Genomic DNA, 19735 nt, shown 5'->3' on the forward strand with positions numbered 1-19735 from the left:
GAATCCTAGAGTTGTTCAAATGAGAGATGTAATTTTAGATATCTAAATAAATGGACCTGTTTAAAAATAGTATTTACATTGTTTGAACACATATAGCTTAAGGGGAGGAAAGGCATTAGAAAATAATTTGCATTTATTTTTCTTGCTGTCCAAAATATCTTCATAGTCACCTCCTCCGGTCACCAACTAACATTAGTAATATAGAAATAATTGCTTTGCCATAGGTAAAAACTAAGAGGAAACCAGTGTAAAAGACCATAGTGGTGACTCTAAATATGACTCCCAGAAACCTTTAAGAAGTCTGTAAATCCAGCTGAAGATTTTTTTTTTGATTGGTCCCAATTTTTTTGATATTCTCCTCTATTTTAAACTGGACCATCAGCAAAACCTTTGCTCCAGAAAACTGGAATGTACTGAATGCTAACCCGAGGGAAAGGAAAGGAAAGGAATGGAAAAACATTTGCTGTCATTTCTTTCCTTTCTCCTGAAATACGTCTCAAAAGAGGATGCCCCGCATGGAGATGAGGAAGCAGAGCTGCAGTCAGTGTGAGTTCCAGCAAAGGTGAGAAGAGGCGGCCACAGGGACACTGAACAGCCCACCCCACATCACAGCACCCATCCATGCGGTCACATCCCATGTCCCAATGCCACCATGCTTCACGAAAAACACTTGGATTTTTCAAAACTTGGAGAGTGATTTCAGCTGTCAGTGAATTAAGGCAAACATTTGGAGGATGACAGCACAACAAAATGCAGTGTCTATCACAGTGCAATAAACAGCAGAGAAGCTGAAGAGCTTTCTCTGTACATTTCTGAGCTTGCTTAAAATTAAGAGCCAAAAGGAGCAATAGTGCCAACATTTTACAGACTTACTGGCCAACACACAAACTTACCCATATCTGAAGTATGTGCTAAACTGTCTGCAGAGGCGGTGAGCAAGTTCTCGTTTGCCACAGGCTTCAGGCCCAGCTAGCACCAACATGGGGTAAGGGGCATCCAGACGAGGAAGCGTGCTGGAACACAGAGCAGCCAGTGACGGGCCGGCTGTGGTCTCTCTCTCACACATATACACACACACACACACACACACAGGGCACCGGGTGTACATCATGGTCACACATAAGTCAGTGACGGAGCACCTGCTACATGCAGGTGTTGGAATCTGTGCAAGGGGAAGTAATGGGACAGCAGAAGAGCTGAGGGGTATGCACTGGAAAGCTAGTACATGAACAAAAATCTGTACATCAATATTCATAATAGCTGGATTTGTAATAGCCCCCAAATGGAACTGGCTCAGAAGTCTTTCAAGAGATGAATGGTTACACTAATGGTGGTATATCTGTACAAGGAATACTACTCAGCAATAAAAAGGAATGTGAACTACCGATATATCCAACAACTTGGATGAATCTCCAGGGAATAAGGCTAAGTCAAAAAAAAAAAAAAAAAGCCAATGATTCCATTTGTATAATATTCTTGAAATGACAACATTATAGAGACGGAGAACAGACCACTGGTTGCCAGCGTTTAGGGGAGTTGAAGAGGAAAGAGGTGGCTGTGGCTCTAAAGGGGAAGCGCAGGGATCCTTGTGACAAAATTCTTCTGTAGTGGTGCTTGTATGATCTACACATAATAAAATTGTATAGAACTTAAGTGCACACACGAGTACATGCAAAACTGGTGAAATCTGACCAGGTAGGTGGATTGTATCAATGTCAATTTCCTGGATTTGATATTCTATTATAATTAGGCAAGACATGGACCATCTAAAACTTCTCTGTATAATCTCTTACAACTGCATGTGAATCTATGATTATCTCAAAGTAAATTTTTTTAATGATTAAAAAAGAAAAAAAATTAAAAGTGACAAATACTGAATATAGGCAAAGGAGATCTTCCTGAAAAAGGAAACCAAAGCAAAGGAACAGAACAAATATTACACTGTAATTCAAGAATTTTCCTGAAATAAAAAAAATAGAACCATACGTTGAAAGAGTAAACAGCATACTTGAGCATATTAGCCCAGAATGACTAATATTAAGACACAGTCTAGTAAAATGACCAGACTCTAAAGAAAAAAAAAAAACTGTTCAGCTAGAAAAAGACTTATAAGGGAAAGAAAATTGTCTATCAGGTTTTGATAGATGTTTTGCACACCTCCCCCCCCAAAAAAAAGAGTAGCATCTTTTATATGATCAAGGAAAAAGTGTGAGCCATGGATTTTAAATATAGCAAAAGTGACTTTCAAGTATAAAGGACAGAGAATATTGTCAACGTGCAAGAAAGAGTTCAAGGGGTATCGATCCTCTAGCCCATTCTAAGGAGTCTACTGGAGACCAAGCTTCACACCCACTTAACTCAAGAGACATTAATATAAGGGCTATTGGTGAGCCACAAATATGCAGTTATCCATAGAACTATGACCAAATGACAGCAAAGGTGGAAGTACAGTGTGTGATGGATATACGTTCTGACAATAGAAATATGGTGCACTATTTTTAAAGTGGGTGATTGACACCTCCATAAAATACATACAATAGGCAGATTCACAGGGATAAAAAGTAGATGCGAGGTCTCTAGGGATTGGGAGTAGCAGGCAGTGGGCCGTTGCAGTTGGGGAAGGGGGGATGAAAAATTCTAGAAACAGGTGGTGGTGATGGTGGCACAACAGTGTGAATATAATTAACACCACTCAACTGTACACTCTGAAATGGTTAAAATGGCAAATTTTATGTTATACGTACACTTAACCACAATAAAAAATGGGGAGAGGTGATGGGAAGAACATAGGCAAAATATGATTTCACTGTTTTCAGGAATCATGTTGGTGGGGGTATTAGCACTGATACCATTGTGCTACAATACGGGATTTTAAAAAAATAATTATGGGATATTCTAAATTCATCTTCTTCTGTGTCTTCAATGTGGGAAGGAGGATACAGAAGTAATAGAAGGATTAGTAAAAGCTCCACTATCATCTTTAAATTGAACAGTAAATATCAATATGAATTCAGGAGATATTTTATCATCTATCTACAAATAGATGCAGATAGATCTATCTAGATATAGGCTAGATATAAGCATATTGAATAGATGTATATAGAGATAAATAGGATAGATGGAATAGGCCAATGGGTGGATAGAAGGGTGGGTGCGTGGATGGATGGATGACAGGAAGGAAATACATTCCTAGCTGTGTCTACTAAAAAGCCTAACAACAATGACCAACTAGGTAGCAATGATTCCCTCTAGCACATATTGTGACTAGGAGATACCTCTTCTCACTAAAACAAACCAGGGCTTCTAGGAGAAGTGGTTGATTCCAGAGTTTGGACAGGGCTTGTCCAAGATAAGCCTAGAGAACCTTGCCATACAAGAGAGCAAGAAAGCAATCAATGACTGCGGTACAATTTTAGTACTGTAGCCTCACCCAGTTGCGCCAGGGGAAGGGACAGTGACTCCCCAATTACGCAGCATAAAAGTCTCAAGGTCAAGAGTTAGGGTTTCCTACTGGCCCAGACCAGGAAGAACAATAGCAGGCCTGCCCCTGTCTCTGTGAATTTCTCCCAGGCACCTCTCCATTCTTTTTTTTTTTTTTAATTTTATTTTTATTATTTTTTATTTATGATAGGCACACAGTGAGAGAGAGAGAGAGGCAGAGACATAGGCAGAGGGAGAAGCAGGCTCCATGCACCGGGAGCCCGATGTGGGATTTGATCCCGGGTCTCCAGGATCACGCCCTGGGCCAAAGGCAGGCGCTAAACTGCTGCGCCACCCAGGGATCCCACCTCTCCATTCTGAAGCATCTGGAGCTCCTTGGCCATTTTGCTTTTGTCTACTCGATAGCTACACATGAAGAAATACGTGTTTTTCAGACAATGCTGTAAATTTCTTTGATACATATTTTTATATAAATGTACCCTAAAGTAAGAAACAACTAGCAATCTCATAAACTTGGAAAGAAATACGATGAGGACATAATGGCCTTCTTTTAAATCAAACGTGCTTTTCCAGATGTATGCAAATAAATGATAAATCATTTCACCTCAAGGGCTGCCATAAATATATAAAACTGTCAATGTCTGTATTATTAAATTACATGTAAAAAATCATGTCCTGGATGCAAAATAAAACATATACTCTCTATGGGAAACCAACCATGTGAAGTACAGAAGCAAATATCACATAAAGAAGAGGAGCCATTTATAACGAAGAGATTTTACAAGTATTTTTAAAATGCCTTTGGGTATTGATAGAATTTCTGCAATATACTTATAGCATAAATGGCCATCTGCTCCAACAGATTGTTTAAAAAGAAACAGAGAAACTATGGTAAATCTGTCCTTGAACTTTGAGGTGAGAGACTCTGTTCACGTACTCAACTAAGCTGGGTGACTCACAGGCTCAGTGCAATCAGCATAAAGACTATTTCATGTCTTCCTTGGGCTAGTTGGGCTTCCTTCCGTGGACTCTCTCATGATCTGCATTCGTGGATGCTCTTTGGCAGGGCTATCTAGCACTCACTCCTAGCTAAGGAAAAATTTACAGCGGACAGAAATCATCACAGTTCTCTGCTAATGAGGCAGAGGTCTGTGGTTCTGTCTTACAGCAGGAAAGTTGACCTATTTTTAAATGTTCTGTTTCACTGTCCTATGTCACAGGCTAGCTACCATTCAAGGGGCTGGATGAAAAAGGGAAGATGAATCCACTCACCTCAATGCCTGGGAAAACACCAGTGATGAACCCCAAGCTCAAGCATGTGATGATAATCGCTAAAAGTGAGATAGCCGAATAAAAACCCTTCCCCCAGAGAAGGCAAGAGAGGGGTGAGTCACAGAGCAGAGGCTAGGGAAGATGAGGAAGTTGTCCTGGGCCTGCCCTCCTGAGTTCTACCCTGGGGATCCCTCACGAATACCTGTCAAAGATCCTCTGTGGCTGCATCACACTGTTGACGACATGGGTCAGGTGATCCTGGGCTGCGACCACTTCTGGGGGAGGGTCGTATCTATTCACTGCTGCGACCTTTTCCAGAATTAGAAATACAAGAGGGAAAACATGGTTCATTTCTTAAGAGAAGGCAAGTCTTAGGTTTTCTGTCGTGAAACTTTCTGGACGTGCAACCAGGTCTGGAAAGTAATTTAACACACACTCACAGACCTTTTGTACTCAGTCTTCATGTCTACTCTAACTTTCCTAAAACCCAAATAATGATTATTATCTGAAAATATGAAAAAAATTATCTGAAAATGTGGAGCTGGAGTCTTTGGGTCCCCTACTTCTTTATGCTCCCTGGTTTGGGAGGAAAGAAGCAAAAACAAAACCTCTCAAGCCCAAGATTACTTATAATATAGTAAACATTCCCACTTTTGGTACAAGAGGAAGGGATAAAATACATAGTTCCAGATTCTGGGTCATTGATATGGAGGGATATGTTCCTCATCCCATCTCACCAGGAACTCTCCCAATGATATCAGATGCTATCCAAACCTCCTCCTTTTTCAGCAGAGTTTCCTGTGTTCAAAGAGAGGAGTCTTTCCCCCATCATGTACACTTCTCTATCCACATGTCCTTGTCACCCCTCTACATACGTTATCTTTGTGTATCACACCTTTACTCAATGTGGGATTTTTATTTTTTTAAGATTTTATTTATTTATTCATGAGAGACACAGAGTGAGAGGCAGAGACATAGGCAGAGGGAGAAGCAGGCTCCCTGCAAGTCCCTGCAGGACTCAATCCCAAGACCCGGGATCATGTCCTGAGCCGAAGGCAGATGCTCAACCATTGAGCCACCCAGGCGTCCCTAGTGCAGGCTTTTGAATTGCATTCCCTGTGCAAAATGCTAAAGATAAAGAGAAATAGAGAAATCTAGCAAGTGCCTCTGAGTTGGAGAGTAATAACCCTCTAGCATCTGCAACTATTTTTAACTGCAATTTCAGACAGGCATGTGTGAAATGGAATATCCGCCCCTCTACGTGCTTATCCCTATTTTCATGCTCATCTCAAATTTGCATTTAGTGTATGAAATCCCTCGTTAGTGGAGATTCCAGCTGTCACCAGTCACTAAACGCAAGAGAAAGCACCGCCAAAGGTACAGTGGCAGAGGGGAAGATGCTAGCACTTAAGGTCCAGTTACTCTGGAATGATGTGTCGGGGGGGGGGGGGGGGGGGCATGACTTTAAAGAGCACAATTAAGGATTTAAAATAGAGATAATTATTTGAGTGCCTTCTGATTATATGTACAGTGACATGATAATAAATGTCATTATTAAGTGAATATTTAGAGCAACACATAGAGAATCACACTCCCTCCAAAGATGACAGTCATCCAAGCTAAAAGACTGCCATCGTGCTGCTGCCTGCACACACGGAGTGCAGCTTCTGTCCCCGTGGCCGGTCTGTTCACTGCACAAGGGCAGTGCCTTTGCCACGTGGGTGCTGATGCTCGGCTTCTCAGGGGGTTAAACCACAGACTTAGTTAGGGAACACTCCCTAAACAAATAGTTCATTCACATATTGTCACGTGTGCCACTTATGGGGTACATTGGTCCTGCAGCAGAGCCTTTGAGCATATTAGTTCGCAAACACATGGAATAACACAATTTACATACCTTTTCTTCCACTTTGATTTTCTTCTGATCTAATTCTGTTAATCGTAGGAGCATAAAAATCACGAAGAACCAATATTCAGCTTTTTCCTATTTAAAATATCAAGAGGAATATTCAATTGCCTTCCTTTCCCACAGGAACAAGCACCAGCATGCCACTCTCACGGGCAGGTGTTTCGGCTTCTACCCTGTTCACTCACGGACACACCCTCAAGGTGTCTACAGCTTCACACTTACCAGTCCCCTTATATAAACTCAAATGCAGGCTGTGCCTTGTAGCTTCCAAAGCTCTTCAAACATGGGATCCTGTTAATCTCCTTGTGACATAAGCAGGACAGGTATGATTATCTCCATTTCTAAAGAGCAACTAAGCCTCAGAGTGGTGAAGCATTTCCCCTAAGATTCCACGGCCAGGGATTCAAATCCTATTTTCTAACTCCAACGAGTTTCATTATTGCAAATAATGAATATTATAACTACTCTGTCATTTGTTTGGTATTATTTTGTATTAGTTTGAATTAACTTGTACCGTTTTGAATATCTTACACTAATAAATAACATTCATTTATAGAACAAATTCTCATTACTCCCAACCATCTGCTATGTCAGGATTATCTGGCTTTTAGAAATATAATTAAAGTGTTGTATTAAGAAGCTACATCTTTAAGAGAAAGGTATTAGTGGGTGATGCATTTCATAGATAAGTGCACATGAAATGAAAATACAAAGGTATCTATTTTTGTCCTTCCATGTGCGAGTTGGGGTTGTTTATAATGCGTGTGAAAGGGTTTTTGTGGTGTTTATGCACATGCACAAGCTCTCAAACTGGGGATCGATGGCCATTTTGTAAGCCCTGCTCCTTTCTTTACCAGAGATGCCTTTAAGTTGCCTGCCACTGTTTTTATACCAAGGATTGGACTTATTTTTTAATCTGATTTCTCATTTTTGCTTTTTTTTTTTTTTTTTTTTTTGGCTTGCCCAGTCCTGTTCATCAAGGTACACACACAAAAGAGAGGTATTCAGGAGATATATTTAAATTCAAAGGTCTCTGGAAAGGTAAGTGAAGGGTATAGGTATAGGTAGCAAAGTGGAATGAAGGACAAATGGAAAAATAGGCAGAGACAGAGGCCAGAAGAAGGGTCTATCAACTGCGGGGAAAAGAGAGGCTTGAAAAATGGAGATTTTTGAACACCAGAGGTGAAAACTCCTTGGGAAATACAGTATTTTCTTTCTATAATCATTTTCCAACACCGCAATTTCACAACTAGATCCAGACAAATTACTTTAGATATCTGATCTTAGACTTTCTCTCCCCTATTACGAAACAGGAACCAGAGTCTGTCTACATTGCCAGCATCGTGCATTCTAGAAGGTAAAAGGCCATTCATTGCTCCAGCGTCAGCAGCTCTGCCGTGAGGTCTTTACCACCATCCAGGATGGGGCAGAGATGAGCACACCCTCCAGGGAACCCCAGGCTCCTCTCTCATTTGTGGCTCTGCACAGCTGCTACTTTGCCTAAACCTCCTAATTGTTTCCTCAGAGATGGAGAATGAAGGTAAACACAATTTATTCACATTCCTGATGCTCCTTATCCAAAGTACTTCCTGAACAAGAATTCCAAGGAGGTCCTCACCCCTCTCCCCACATAAATCTCTCACCTGAATTGGATTTCTTAGAAAATTGAGAACCCGAAGGAGAGGTAGATTTTCAATGTATTCTATTTCACCCAGCTCAGCAATCTGTTTAATCAAAGAAACAAAATATTGTCAATAAACTGTACAACAAAAAATATAAAACACTGTAAGAGGAGTGAGGATGGATCTTCTAACTTCAACTTATTTTAGAAGTTGCTGTGTTGAATATCTAGCCTCCTAAGGAGTATTCCCAATGCAGAACAAGGGAATTGCCACATGCTCCCTCACTAAATGTGAACACACATGGCCACATTTTCTTTTTTCCTCTCTGGCTAAAGAACAGTGAGCTGTTCCTCAGCCCAGCCATCCTTATTTTAAGGCAGAAGTAACTTTGTATGCAGAATCAGAGAAACAGTACAAAAAAATGCACCTGAGGACTCCCTGGTTCTCCTCCCCTCTAATCCTTCCTACCCCTGCTGCTCCCCAGTCTCCCTCCCCTACCCCAACGCTGCCTCAGCTGGCCTGGCTATCTGTGGCTGGTGAAGATTTCTTACTACATGTAGCTCTACTGTTTTTTCAATAGGAGACAATTATTTTAAGGAAAGATAAAAACAGAAATTATACAACACATTTCTTGATACGGGTATCCGACTTAACATTTTTGTTTAAACTCCCACTTATGTTTTATACTCTTCTCTGTGTAGGTTATGTTTCACAACTTTAAAAAGTGAGGGGACAAGAGGTTGCTTGGCAGCTCCTTAATTTGCCCAAGGATAGAGCTTGGGTTGCAGAATGAATTTCCCACTAAAGACAAACCGTTTTACTTAAATTTCCTGTCATTAGCATAACTACAATTTTATTTCAAATGTGGATATTGGACTTTCACAAAAAAAAATCAATAATCACTTTTTCACTATATTTCTCAAGTCATTCCTGTGTGCATTGTGAAAGCACTCCAAAGGCAGTCACTGACAACTCCTGAGTTATCCAAACACAAAGTACAGCTAAATTAAACTACTCCTAGAGCTAAATCAGAAGAACATATGCACTATGTTCAAGGGATGCCATTTTCAAAGACATAATATAAAAGGTAAACTCTGAGTCACCACATCAAACTGCATTAGTTCTATATGTTTATTAATAAGCATTAATCTACCTATAGCAATGCTGTTCTATCAGATACAGCACTTTTAACACAATGACTAGATCCATTTGAATGGCAATTTGGTCTTCCACAAGATAAAAGGATTCTTTAAAAAAAACATTACATCATCCAGGAAGATGCAAAAGTAAACTTGGTTCACACTTCTTGGTCAGAACTTTTGAACAACAGATCGATTTTCCTCTAGCACACAGCTCTTGTGCTTGGACTCAACACAAATGTGAGGAGGTGTATTTTCCTGAAGTGAGCATGTCTTACTGAGTCCTGGAGAGATCATTGTTTCTAAATTCCTAAAACTCCCATCATTATGTGATTAGAGTCATAGTACAGTTCCATAATAGGAACACTATGCCTTCAGGTGACATCTCTGGTAACTGACAATGGGAAGATGTTGAAATGTCGCAGATAACATGAATAGCATAATCGTGGGTGACAAAATCATGACTAAAATGTCAGCTGGGGTCATCTGGTCTTTTGAGAGTCAAATGAGAGGGATCCAACTCCCCCCCACCCTCCCAGTCCTTCCAGAGGTAGTAGAGGTTGTTAAGGGCAGAGCAAAGCAAGTATGGGGTAGCCCCGCTTCAACATCCCATGCCTGAATAATTAGCCGTGTTCAGCAGATACTGGCTGTCCTGCCTGTGCCCTCCTCCCCCTCAACCCCCCCAAAGACCTCACTCCACAGCAGACTCACCCTCATGTCTTCTTCTCAAATGCGAAGACCCAAGGTTGTGTGCATCACAGACCATTACAGTAGGTGTAGAGGTACAGCACCCCCAAATGGCTTAAAGTGAAACATGGCCAGAAAGGTTCTACTCTTTTTTTTAAGATTTTATTTATTTATTCATGAAAAACAGAGAGAGAGGCAGAGACACAGGTAGAGGGAGAAACAGGCTCCTCGCAGTAAAGCCCAATGCAGGACTTGATCCTAAGACCGGATCCCGCCCTGAGCCAAAGGCAGACGCTCAACTGCTGAGCCACCCAAGAGCCCCAAAAGGTTCGATTCTTAAAGGAACTTCAGCCGTCTGCCGCGGAGAATGTCACACCGGCACAGCTGATCCCCAGATTCCAGAGATGCCCCTCTTCCCAAACCTCCTCTGCCCTGTGGGTTACTCCTAACCCCTAGCAGCCTGTCTACTCCAAATCCCTGGGGAGAGCAGTTTAGCTGACTCTCATTTTGCCATTTCCTCCTAGGCTATGCTCTCCAAGCCCCAGCATCCATACCTAAAGCAGCCTGTGAAGGCTTTTTCTTTGACTAATTGATGGACTTTGATTTGTGAAATAATGATGCTAAAAGAAGTAAAACACCCTTCTCTAAGTAACTCTCCAATGAAAGTCTTGCTTCTGAAGAAAGGACTGAGGTTATAATAGAGTTACTATTTGGAGGATAAGTTTTAAATGCTCGAAATGACATCAACTCTAACAAGAACTATAAAGAGTGCTGGGCCCCCCCAAATCACCAGCTGATGGTCAACATTCGCAAAGGAACTTAAGAGAGATGTTGGAACAATCGTGTGAGGGTACAGACATGTGGCAGCAGCAAAAACCAAGTAAATAATACTGATGAAAGTGCTACTGATAAAACATCAAATTAATCGTAGGAGCAAACAGCTACATTATATTTCTGTTGCATAATAAATTTTCCATCCCTGACATGGTATTCTCAGGAGTACTGAAGAAATCCCTGAGGAAATCTTTGGAAGGCACAAAGAATATTTCAAAGTACTGTTGGTTACTCCCCAACCTGCCCAGTGGGAAGCCTGGGAATTATGTTATTGTTACGGACTCAGCTGTTCCCAAAGGATTCCCTACTCTGGGACACATGGCCACTTTTTCTTCAACAGAGTCTAACATTTGAAAATTATAAATCTTCTTTACTCACTGAATGATACCCCCTACCTTTCCCCCCACCCTTAAATGTTTTCAAATGTAACTTGCAATGTCTCTTGAAATGGAAGAGAACAATATATGTATTCACAAGGTCTTTCTAGAGCAGCGCTATCCAATATGGTAGTTACTAGCCACACATGGCTACCTAACACCTGGAGTATAACTAGGAGGACCTGAAATGTACATATATACAAGATATACACCACAAATGTCAAAAACTTAATATGGGAAAGAGGTTATAAAGCGCCTCCATCAATGATTTTAGTAGATTACATGTTGACATGATCATATTTTAGATGTATCGGGCTAAATTACTTCTGTTTCTTTTTACTTTTTTATTGTGGCTACTAGGAAATTTAAAATTGCATATGTGGCTGACATTTACAGCTTGCATTATATTTCTATCAGAAAGCACTCTTCTGGAACACTACGCTGTCTGCTTTTCTGAAGGAGGGGTCATTAGCATTTCTTTACTGTATTATCCTTCAGTGTTGAGAACACTGAGTCTAGAGGCAAACCATTCTATATTTGCATCCTGGCTGTGCTGTTTGCTAGATGCAGAACTCTGGGCATGTTACCTAACCTCTCTGTGCCCCAGTTTCTTCATCTGTAAAATATGACAATAATAGGGTATACCTACATGAATATTAAATGAGATGATAGATGTGAAGTGCTTAGAACAATGCCTGTGCACAAGTACTCAACAAATATCTCTAGATGGTCTTATGACTCTAATTATTACTATTATTACCATTAAGCATTATTCCTGTCCCTGAATTCTGAGATGCATTCACTTGGGATTCAATCTATGCATTCCATCTTTTCAACATTCCCTGGATATATATGAGAACCATTTTCAGGGAAATTTCATGAAAACAGTACAAAACAGGGATTGTACTGATGTCATAAGACATATGGCACAGTGAACAAAAGTTAAATGAACTTTAGAAGTTGACAAAATATACAAATCCAGTAAAAATAAAGATGAATGGTTTTGTCTGTGATTAAACATCTACTTTTCCCAGACCTCAAGATGGCCTTTGATTGACGTTTAGACTAAAGGTGACACAAGTTCATTGGAGAAAGAGTCATCAGACATGACTGACAAGTAACCATCACACCTGAACAGAGACACGTCTCCACAGCATCACATCTCACTCCAGCTAAGATCAAGGTCTCTTCCAGGGCCAAAGTTTGCATTTTCAAGAAGAAATAGTCAACTTCCTTATGAAGTCTTTTCAAAAAATGTGATAAAGTACTCAGTAAGAATAAAATTGTTTTGGGATCCCCGGGTGGCTCAGCGGTTTAGCGCCTGCCTTTAGCCCAGGGCACGATCCTGGAGTCCCGGGATTGAGTCCCACATCGGGTTCCCAGCACGGAGCCTGCTTCTCCCTCCTCCTGTGTCTCTGCCTCTCTCTCTCTCTCTCTCTCTCTCTCTCTCTCTATCATGAATAAATAAATAAATCTTGAAAAATTAAAAAAAAGAATAAAATTGTTTCATAGGCATTATTTCTTAAGTAGTCAGATATACCATGATTATGAGCACAAATGCCTCACTGAAAATAAAGTATAATTAAGAGTGAATGCCAACTTATATAATTTGTGAAACAAAGGGTATATTAATCCAGCCGTGGAAATCTGAGTCAGTCCAATTCCCAAGTCCTACAGATTAGGAACATACATTATTGTTACTGATAGAATATAGAAATTCACTCCCCATGCCTTTTCTCTTTAAATGACAGGCATGGGCAACGCCAGCCTGAGGCTTTTCCCATGTCTCTAATCTCTCTGCTCTGACATTTCAAGACATTCCCGATATCACCTGTCTACAAAAAATTTTAGATGAACACATCACTTCTGAAAGTCATGTCTGCTTGGTTGCAGTTTAAACCCGTAAAACAATTAATTAGGAATCACCAGATTTTCAAAAATTAAGAATGGTGTTTATTACAAGCAAATGAATGAAATACTCCTCCTTCAACTACTGCTTCAGGAGATCTTCTAGAATAACATTTGTAAAGTACATCAAGACTGTTATCAAAAGTTTGTCTGTGTTATTGCACCTGACTTCAGGATACAAAAATTTTTTTTGCCCCGTAGTGCCTTTCCTCCTGGAATTGTAAGTTGAACACAATGCCAGTATCTGTTTCCACTGTGAAGTGGACATTGTTACAGAGAACACACCAGAGCCTTTCTCACTGTTAACCAAATAATGCGTGAACATATGATCTGTGTTGAAATCCCTGTAGTTTTACCTGTCGATACTGTCTGTCCTGTTGGAGAATACATTCTGGATGTTTGAAAAGAAATAGAATAACATTTCTAAGCCAGTATTACAAGTGACAGCCCTTGAGAACCAATAATGGGTCCTCTCATGTAGACACTGAAACCAGGACAGATAAAGTGAGATATTACCTTATTATCCTCCAGGTTGATCACTTCCAGGAAGTCATGGTTCTCTAAGCCCTGGAGGCTACTGATCTGATTATGGGACAGATCCACGATCTGCAGGGCTTTTAGGTCCTCCAAACCTGTGATCTTCTCAATCTGGTTATTGCTCTAAAATAGGTAAAATACATCATGTCTTAAAAGCTTCTGGTAGGAAAAAGTGTAAGGCCAAGCTTTCATTCTGGATGCTGCCCAAATCTCCTAAAATCAGCAAGCCATTCTTGTGTCCCTGCTCCTACTCATTTCCACACTTAACCTCCGTAAACACTTACACATACGCCACAGAAAGAAATCCCAGTTTTAATGCTGGAAGATTCAGAATATAATATTTTCATATAAGTTAATGCAAGACAAATGTTCAAATAAGTAGGACAGACAAAAGCTAGGTAGTGTAAGCTTTTAACATTGTTTACCTAAAGCCTGATGATGGCATAACTCCATGTTTATCTTTAGAAACAAAATTTAATGCAACTCTTTCATCACCATCATGTTAAACCACTGGAATAGTATGATTCCCACATACCCTTGGTTTTCAGAAATATTCTAAACATAATCACTTCGTATCCTGAGGGCTGTGGTAGTCCAATTCATGGCTTGAGCAGGTCCCTCTTCTGGAACCTAGGACAGACCTACAACTTGCCTTAAGCAAAAGAATATGGCAGAAACGTGCCAGTTCCAAGTTTAAGAATTTAGAAGGCCTGGCAGCTTCTCCTCTTATGTCCTGGAGCCCAGAGCTACCATGTAAGGACTCTAGCTACTCTGTTGGGAGAGGATTTGTGAGAGATCATGTGAAGAAGAAGAGGTCACATGGAGAGGGGCCCTGACACTAGAAAGAGTGGAAAAATCCAGCCATTCAGCCTCCCCACTGAGTGCAGCCCCCAGCCAATCTGCGAGCCAAATGAGGCAAGAGCAGCAGAAGAACCATCCTGCTGAACCCAGCCCAGATTGCAGAACTGCTACCTAATAAAATGGTTAGCAAGTAAACTTTCTCCATGCCTCTACGCTTTGGGTGGCTTGTCATTAGACCATAGGTAACTAAACCAGGTTCCTCAATAATTCACACATAAGCATCTTCTCAGACAAGAAGCATAAAGCGAAGATCCAGAGATCCTCTTTCCCAACCCCCATGGACTCAAAACAACAAATTATAGTGGCAACAATGTTCTGCATTTTCTTGGGCATCTTCCAACATACAATTCCTTGGATTCCTTAGCCTTGAAGTGTAAGAGCATGCCACAGTAAAATTATACCTTTAGTTTAAGTTGGGAATCATAAATACAATTTTGAGGTTTTAATTAATGACATAAAATGCCCATCTTTAAACTTTTAATACTTTTAATAAGCCCATAACTGAAAAATTAAATTATAGCATTCTCTTCCATCTACAATATTTTTCCTGATATATGTTTCCTGGTACATTTTAATAGCAAGAGCTCATTTTCATCCTATCTTTCATAAGATTTCACTTCAATAATGAGCAAGATTTGTAGTCATTAGTTTAATTCTGTAGCACTTTAAAATACATTAATAGAATGTTGATAATCTACAAAGCTGGGTGATAATACATGGAGACTCGTTAAACTATTCCCTTTTTAAAAATATATGTTTGAACAACTCCATAATCAGAAGGGAAAAATACTCATAACCCCCATTTGCCTAAGTCAAATTTCCTACTATTCAGAGTTCAAAAAAGTTCTAGAAAGTGCAACAGAAAAGAAAAAACTAAAGTTAACATAATATCCATACTAATTTAACTTATTGAAATAAGATCTCAATATCCTATTTAAAATATGCCCACATATAAAATTTATATACAATACAGTTCTTCCCAAAGGACTTTGAAGTGCTAGAACTGTGGAAGGTAGACTATAATAAATCTTTACAGTGTCTCTGATGGCTTTCAAAGTGGTAGATGCATAAGAGTAGAGTGAGGCATAGAAACGTTTAATTAGCTAGCCTACGGTCATAAAGGAAAGCAGAATGGAGAAATATTCCAAATCGCAGAATTTGAGTTGAAAGTCATCTAGTCAAACCCTTTATCCAATGCTAAAAAAAGGATATATTACCCCTCAAAGTGGACATCCAGCTTCAGCATGAAGAGTTCTTTTTGCTTCTTTCTCCTTTTTGTAAAATCGTGATTAGCAGGGAAAAGGGGGCCTTTAGAGAGAAGCTACTTTCTTAAACATATGAAACGGGAAATACTCATCTCCCCAGTATGGAAAGGGAGAAATAAATGGATCTTACTAAAACAAAATGAATTGTAAAGGGTGGAATGCATTGTCCTTACTTGCTCAAAGAAGTGGTTGAGAGAACAGCTCATGAATGAGCCACATCCTCCCCCTCACATTTATTGTAAAAGCTGATGGTAGAGAATTAACTGATTTGTAGAACGAATTGTTCTTTTTTCTCTAAAACAAAAAATGTGAAATGAACTATTTGCAGTAGCAAAGCAGTTGGTTTTCTAATTCCACAAATTCAAACATAAAAGCATTAACTCTTGAAACAAATGTGTATCTTTTTACCTTATATGTTTCATTAACATTTGAAAAAGAAACTCTTACTATTCTAGAAAATTTTAAGGGAAATGAATGATGGCATGGTCTGATATTTTCTGATTCATCTTGGGTGATGGGGCAGGGACTGGGAACAATCCCCCTAATCTATTTGTAGAAAAAAAAAGTCTTTTATGCTTGTTCTAAAAGCCACCTGAGATGGAACTGCCAATATGGATAATTTGTTTAGTTATTGAAACAAACTCTTAGTATAAAAGTGCAATGTGTTCCTCTTAATCATGAGTTCAATTTTTCTCCCTACTAAGCACACCCCCATATCTCTTCCCACATACCATGCTCCACTTAAAGTTAATGGGAATGCCAATACAAAGAGAGATGTAAAGAGAAGGGTAAGGTCCTAACGAGGTATAAACTGAGTAGTACATACTGCCGATACTCCTTTAAATTACTGTAATTTTTAAAATATGACTTTTATACTTTTCAAATTTGCCAACCAACTTATCAAATTCATTTTCTTTTATGCCTTGTTAACCTGCCTCGGTGGGCAGAAAACATGAAACCTCAGGAAAACTATTAGACCTTTCCACACCTCCGGTCTGTCCTCAGTACTGGAAATAGTACTCTGCCCTCACCTAACTCGCTGTAAGGGCTGAAGTCTCTTGAAAAGGCACATCAAGTTCCAAGCTCAGGGAAAGAGAAATTAATACTAGCCAACCTTCAGCTATCTGCCATTACATAAGGTGGAAAGAGTATATTGTAAATGTCATAAATCTGCAGATAACCCAATGTGTCATTTCAAATTGCAGTTCAACACTCTCCTATGGGATAGTTCACATAAGAAATTAATAAGCTACCAGCCTCATGGCTTGAAATCCTCCCTGCCTACCTTGTGACAGATATAATAAGAAATAGCAAAGTCATCCACGGGTAAGATGTAGGAGAGAAGAAGAAAAGAAGAAGAATCCTGAATAATCTACAAACTGTATTATCAGCTCCCAAATCAGTGAGTTATACTGTTATTTCAAAAGCACTGTATATATCTTTGGAACTATTATAATTCTGCCGATTTTTTAATAAATTACCTGTATTTTTATTCATAGTCACAGAGCACATCATACAGCTTAAGAAGAGTCCTTTCTCTATGGGAAAAATTTTAATAATTTCAAGTTTCTGATTGGAATTGTCCCTTTATTCTCAGCATCAATTCTGGTTTTCTAGAATGGGAAACTAGCATATATGAATATAAAAGCGCTGTGAAAATTCAGTGCCCAGAGAACATCTTGTGGTTCGAGAATAAAGAGTTAACAGCAATAAATATTATCTTTTAAAAAATTGAATTTAGACGCCAAATTAGAAAATCATTTATTACTGCATGAAATATATTGATCCAACATACACACACACACACACACACACACACGGCTTGAGAGCAAACAAAATGTGAGATGGTAACTTTCATGAAGGAATCAGCACTCTTCATGAACTTGAAAAAAATCCTAATTACCATTTACTTGCTAAAACATTAACTAGTACTTTCTATCAAAAATAACTTTTGGTTAGACTCACCAGACAAAGAATTTTGATGGGTAGTATGCCTAAGCCGTTAATCGTCGTGATCCTGTTCTTGGCCAGACTCAGGTGTGTCAGGCCACTACACAGTTCTAGCCCACTGATCTCCTCTATTTCATTGTCTGTGCACCAGGACTATGTTTAAGGAAAATGTCATTAGAAACATTTTGAAGAAAAAAAAAAATCAGTATCAGACAATCATTAGAAAAATCAGACAACAGCATTAATAAAGCAGTAATACATGCCCAACACAGGATAAACACTAGATCTTGAAATGCAATTTTTCATTATAGAAGTTAATACTGGCACTGCTTAATATTTTTTTAAAGACACAGCTTTTGAGTATGCTCAGTGTCATTTGCATTGATGTGTGACTCATTTAATCAGTGAGGAAAAACATTTCAGGGTGCCTCGAAGCTGCCTCCTTGGCAGTATTTTTCCTTGGTTCCTTAACGATCTCCATGAGAAACTCATACATTTTCCCACAAGCAGGACTTCTGAATACAGGGTCACCGTGCAGGAAATGGCACCAAATTTTATCATTGTCATAACCAGGGGAACAGCTTGGGAGATGTCATCTGTGTCAAATGGGTGGTAGAGAACCAATACCCTGATAGAGGGAGGAATGGCCTGTTCTGTCTATATTGGCTTCTCTTCTCCCTTTAAAATAAATGAGACCTAAACTCTGTCTTCATTTCCTTGTGCTGAATTTCTAGTCATTTTAAATTTTAACTTCTGTGTTCCAACTTTATAGTCATCTAAAATTGCAGTTCCCAACATTACCAATTCCATTCCCCTCTCTCTGGTCTCCATTTCTTTGGCAAACTTCAGGGTTTAATATCATTTGCCCACCACAGTGCAGTTTCCCCTCCCAAGTAGATGAAGACACCACAGTTCTCTCGGGCCACTTGTAATCTTCAGGGCACCCAATCAAACAGCAAGGTTGACTTTTTTTTTTTTGCGGGGGGGGGGGGTGCGGTTCTAAAACACTAATTATTCCCTTCCTTTCGGTTCACTCTGCTGCCAATTTAATTCAGCTTTAGTATCAATGGGTACCTCTAACATCCATTTCTTCCTGCCTCAAATCATCTAACACACTGTAGTCAGGTTATTTTTTTCAAAATATTGATAGGACATCATGTTTCAATCAAAAAATTCTCACAGGACGAATTCCAAATTCTTCACTGACTTGAAGCAAAGCCTGTTTCTCTAGTTTCGTCTCCATTATAACCCAGTGAGAATTCCCCAATTCCTCCAGGTCAGTCTTCTCAGCAGTTCTGGAATGTACCCACAACTTGCTTACTTAGCAGTATATCATTTTTTCCTATTGTTTTCCTACCTTTCCTAAACCCTGCTCATTCTCCAGGACTTAATTTCAAATTCCACTTCTTTAACATACATTAAACCAACTTAAGTATTCTTTTTGAAAGATAACCTCATACTTTTATTTCTGTTGCTCTTCATCATGTAAGGATGTACAAATGATAGGCTGGGAGAACATATTTGCAACATACATGGTAGATGAAGGATTATTATCTAGAACACATAAAAAACAATTATCTAATTGAGAGAAAAGATAAAGGCAGAACTATCCAATAGAAAATGAGAAAAAAAAAATAGATGGAGAAAATTCCCCAAAGAGCAAATCCAAGTGGTTAATGAACATATGAAAGGACTCTGCTTCACCTATAATCAGGAGAATGCAAATCAAGACGCCACTCTTCATCTATCAGTTTAACATTGTGAAGGTTCTGAAGAAGAAATTGTTTCATATTACTGAGGCTTCATTATGTTGGAGTCACTTTGGAAGCAACTTGACAGTGCTGTGATTGTGAATTTGTCACAGCAACTTCATTTTTTTTTTAAGATTTTTTATTTATTTATTCATGAGAGACACACAAAGAGAGAGAGAGGC

At 39.4% G+C, this 19735-nt stretch overlaps 1 protein-coding gene across 6 annotated transcripts in view; it reads right to left on the reverse strand.

Annotated features, from left to right (window-relative positions):
- LRGUK (leucine rich repeats and guanylate kinase domain containing) overlaps positions 1 to 19735 on the reverse strand; it is a 111105-nt gene that overhangs the window by 65772 nt on the left and 25598 nt on the right. For all 6 annotated transcript variants that reach the window (XM_038556463.1, XM_038556465.1, XM_038556462.1 and 3 more), the window contains 6 exons: positions 17818 to 17942; positions 13706 to 13849; positions 8266 to 8346; positions 6611 to 6697; positions 4916 to 5022; positions 894 to 1013 (listed from right to left, as the gene is read on the reverse strand). In XM_038556463.1, coding sequence (XP_038412391.1) covers positions 894 to 1013; positions 4916 to 5022; positions 6611 to 6697; positions 8266 to 8346; positions 13706 to 13849; positions 17818 to 17942 — 664 coding nt within the window. The remainder of the gene's footprint in view (positions 1 to 893; positions 1014 to 4915; positions 5023 to 6610; positions 6698 to 8265; positions 8347 to 13705; positions 13850 to 17817; positions 17943 to 19735) is intronic.

This window comes from Canis lupus, chromosome 14, assembly GCF_011100685.1.
Source record: "Canis lupus familiaris isolate Mischka breed German Shepherd chromosome 14, alternate assembly UU_Cfam_GSD_1.0, whole genome shotgun sequence".
NCBI classification, from domain to species: domain Eukaryota; kingdom Metazoa; phylum Chordata; class Mammalia; order Carnivora; family Canidae; genus Canis; species Canis lupus.